Here is a 3,691-nt window from a genome sequence, read left to right as displayed (position 1 = left end):
CAACAAACACCATCGGAGACACCTGTATAGCATCTTTATAATCACTCAATTACGTTGTGACGTTTGATAGCACAATAAGTGTTCCTCCGGTATTCGGGAGTTGCATAATCTCATAGTCATATGAACATGTATAAGTCATGAAGAAAGCAATAGCAATAAACTAAATGATCATAGTGCTAAGCTAACGAATGGGTCTTGTCCATCACATTATTCTCTAATGATGTGATCCCGTTCATCAAATGACAACTCATGTCTATGGCTAAGAAACTTAACCATCTTTGAGTAACGAGCTAGTCAAGTAGAGGCATACTAGGGACACTTTGTTTGTCTATGTATTCACACATGCACTAAGTTTCCAGTTAATACAATTCTAGCATGAATAATAAACATTTATCATGATATAAGGAAATATAAATAACAACTTTATTATTGCCTCTAGGCCATATTTCCTTCACCCCTCTGATACTTACAACCGTGTTCTCCACCCTACCGAGGCTACCGACAGTTTTTTGCACCGTCATTTGGCGCGTCAGTCATGTGTTCTGTCGGTCGAAGACCGAGCCCTGAACGAATCTCTAGTCATGCCCAACAACTTCATGTTGGGCCAAACTTTCGTCTTCGGTCCCTTCAAGTTCATTGTCGACAAGCGAGGCTACTCTACTACAACCTGTCGCCCTTCCCTATCATGACCTTCAAAAGCATCGAGTTACACCTCAACCAGCACGTCGATGATGTGTGCCTCCGTGTCCCGCCATCACCTTTGACATGCGAAGCAGTGCCGATCGTGGCTAACCTCAGGGTGGCTGGATCTTCATCACCCCGCCAGTCCGCCCCATCGCATGAAGGGAACATGATCTTTCAGGCTATACACGAGGAGCCTAGAAGAACACGCGTCGGGCAGTTTATACAACTGCACCGACCCACGCAGAATATCTGGAGTGGTCCAACTCCACCACCACCTTCGATCACATAGACCACCCAGACTACATTCCTCATCCAAGAAAAATCCGCTCAAGTGCTAGTAGATCCGATCGATGGCCGTATGCATCTTTCCAATGCAGAGGCCGGGGAATGACCTCCTTTTCAAAAAAAAAAGATCCGATCGGCGGCGGCTTCCGCCTTCCCCGAGTCCTATGGACGGGGCAGCGGGGTCAACGCCGTCTTCCCGACACACTTTGCAAAGATGGGAATTTCAAAGTCCCGTCTGAGCCCCTCACCTACCCCGTCTGAGCCCCTCACCTACCGGTTTCCAAGTTTCATGCCCATGGCAAGGACTAGAACCAACAGCCCCTTAATTGTCTTCTCTGCAAACTGCTACTACATCACTGATTGCCTGCTCGGAGCGTTGCCACTCCACTACCCAAAACAGATAAGAATAATCAGCAAACATCATCCGCACAAAACGTGCAAAGCACCAGAACCATGACGGGAACAGTTTCCTACACAACTATTCCAGGTCGCTCGGCCGTCCAGTCGATCAGCTGGAAAACCCAGGTTCCTACCTGTGATTCTCTGGACTCACCGTTGAGTACTGAGTGCAGCATTTACCACTGTACTGAACAGAAGAGTCGACACAGCATTTCGCACTGTACTGGAACAGTTGTGCGACATTGGAGAAACTGTATTTTTCAAAAGTCTCAATGCAATAATTCTTTGTATGCTGCAGACCTCACAGATTGAATCGACAGGCCGTATGCAAACTAATATCTCACCTCAGGACGTTGGCGCGCAGGGAAAACTTCCCTGCAGAAATTCTCATTGGATCTGGCAGTGTAATTGTTGAGGGATCTAGCGCTGATTTTGTCCGGCCGGCTGAAGCAGCAGCGTCCAAGCATGCCTGATCATTCGCCTCAGCTTACTGTGGTGACTTTACCTATTTACGAAGAATGTCCTATTATATATGTACAACAGCCTAAAGCAAAGCTTCAGCCCATCTTCCAGATTCATGGACTTTGAAAAGGCTATGGGCGGCAACCCATGGATTTCAGGCCTCAGTTGCCAGTCCCTTCGCATACCATCATTCTGCTGAAATGCCCTTTCTCTTGTGGACATACACTTGTGAAAAGTAAAGAAAAGCAGCCAACCCGAGAACACTGAGCACGGCCAGAAGCCAGTAGAAGTAATCGAGATGACCTCGGTTTAGATTGTCCGAGAACCAACTATCTCCGCTGTTGCTGGTTACCCAGTCGATCGCGTACACCAGAATGCTACTGCCGAAGCTCCCGGCCCCGAGTATGCTCAGGTATAAGGCAAGGCCCATGCTGCGCAGATCCTCAGGCACTTGGTCGTAGAAGAATTCTTGCAGGCCGACCACTGTGAACATGTCCGCCAGACCGGCCAGGACAAACTGGGGTACCATCCACCAAAAGCTCATCGGAATGGTCGCTTCAGGTTTGTCCACTAGGACATATTCTCTGGCTATCCTGAGCCTTCTCATCTCCACGAGGGCCGCGACAACCATCAAGATCACGGAGATGGCTAGTCCAGTTCCAATCCTTTGCAAGGGTGTGATACCACTGGGGTTCTTTGAGTATTTTCTGGCTAGTGGAACGAGTATCTGGTCATATATAGGAATTGAGATGATGATTGACATGCCGATCAGGCTTTGTAGGGCAGCAGCTGGTACCTGTAGGCTACCTACCCGCCTATCTAGTGTACTTGCTTGTTTAGTGAACATCGTGGTCCACTGGGCAAAAACAACTGCATAGATCAGGCAGGTTGCCCCTATCGGAAACAACTTAAGCACTGACTTGGCTTCATCAGGGAAACATATCATTTCTGCATTATCCTTGGCTCCGCTGGATGTCGATGTTGGCATGCAGTCAGAATCATCGGTTGATCTGCCAATCAAAATCACAGTGTGCACGCACACACCAAACATAGAAGAATAAAGTCAGTGTTTCTGAACAAAGAACTCCATACAGTGATACGAAGTTTCAGAATTTAGAATAAACTTACCTCAAACACCATGATGCATGCCAGGTTCTAATTAATGATAAAAGGTATCTGCGAACCTCTCCAAATAGACTTCCATCACTTCTTACAGGGTAAAAGCGGTAAGTCCTGGTCCCAAGCCAGAAAACCGCAAGAGACAGAGACATGACGACGCACGGGATTCCAAACCCATACTGCCAGCTTATGTTCTCTTGAATGTAATTCAAGATTGAAACTGTAACAAGAGTGCCTCCATAAGTCCCAAAATACCACCAGTTGAAGAAGGAACTTCTCGAGGCATATTCTTCAGGGTCATTCTCATCAAATTGGTCTGCCCCAAATGCTTGCACACAAGGTTTGTGCCCACCTTGAGCAAAGGCCACCATATAGAGGGAGATGTAGAAAAAAGGTAAATGAGCAGTCGAAGTTGAGTATAGAGCGGAATCCATGCAGTCTCCAAGTTGTGCTGGTAGTTGTGTCGCAAGAATTGATGATAGTGTGAGCATGCCCAGGCCCTGGATGGTGGATTTAATTCCATGAAAGAAGTATTTTAGCACAGTGATGCATAGTGTGTCAATTAAATAATATTCCAAGTAGACTACAAAAAGGGGGGAAATTCCAGGCTATTACATGGAGGAAAGAAAACGTCAAGCAGGTACTATGATGCCTGAGTAAGTATTGCAGAATTTTCTTTGAGGAAGAATAGTAGGTTGCCTACTGTATGTATTTTTATATTTTGTAAAATGTCCAAAATTTA

General features: G+C 46.4%; 1 protein-coding gene across 2 annotated transcripts in view; it reads right to left on the bottom strand.

Moving 5' to 3' along the window:
- Positions 1-1,272: 1,272 nt before the first annotated feature.
- Positions 1,273-3,691, bottom strand: part of LOC123062749 (protein NRT1/ PTR FAMILY 5.10) — a 4,876-nt gene continuing 2,457 nt past the window's right edge. The window contains exons 3-5 of one of the 2 annotated variants that reach the window (XM_044486399.1): positions 2,959-3,449; positions 2,638-2,840; positions 1,273-2,537 (exon numbers count right to left, since the gene is read on the bottom strand). In XM_044486399.1, coding sequence (XP_044342334.1) covers positions 2,479-2,537; positions 2,638-2,840; positions 2,959-3,449 — 753 coding nt within the window. In that variant the 3' untranslated portion in view covers positions 1,273-2,478. Of the gene's footprint in view, positions 2,841-2,958; positions 3,450-3,691 lie in introns of both variants that reach the window. The other variant, XM_044486398.1, reaches the window with a different exon arrangement.

Source organism: Triticum aestivum, chromosome 3A (assembly GCF_018294505.1).
Source record: "Triticum aestivum cultivar Chinese Spring chromosome 3A, IWGSC CS RefSeq v2.1, whole genome shotgun sequence".
In the NCBI taxonomy this organism is placed as follows: Eukaryota; Viridiplantae; Streptophyta; class Magnoliopsida; order Poales; family Poaceae; genus Triticum; species Triticum aestivum.
The sequence above is the reverse complement of the archived record's forward strand: the minus strand, read 5'-3'. Positions and strand labels throughout refer to the sequence as shown.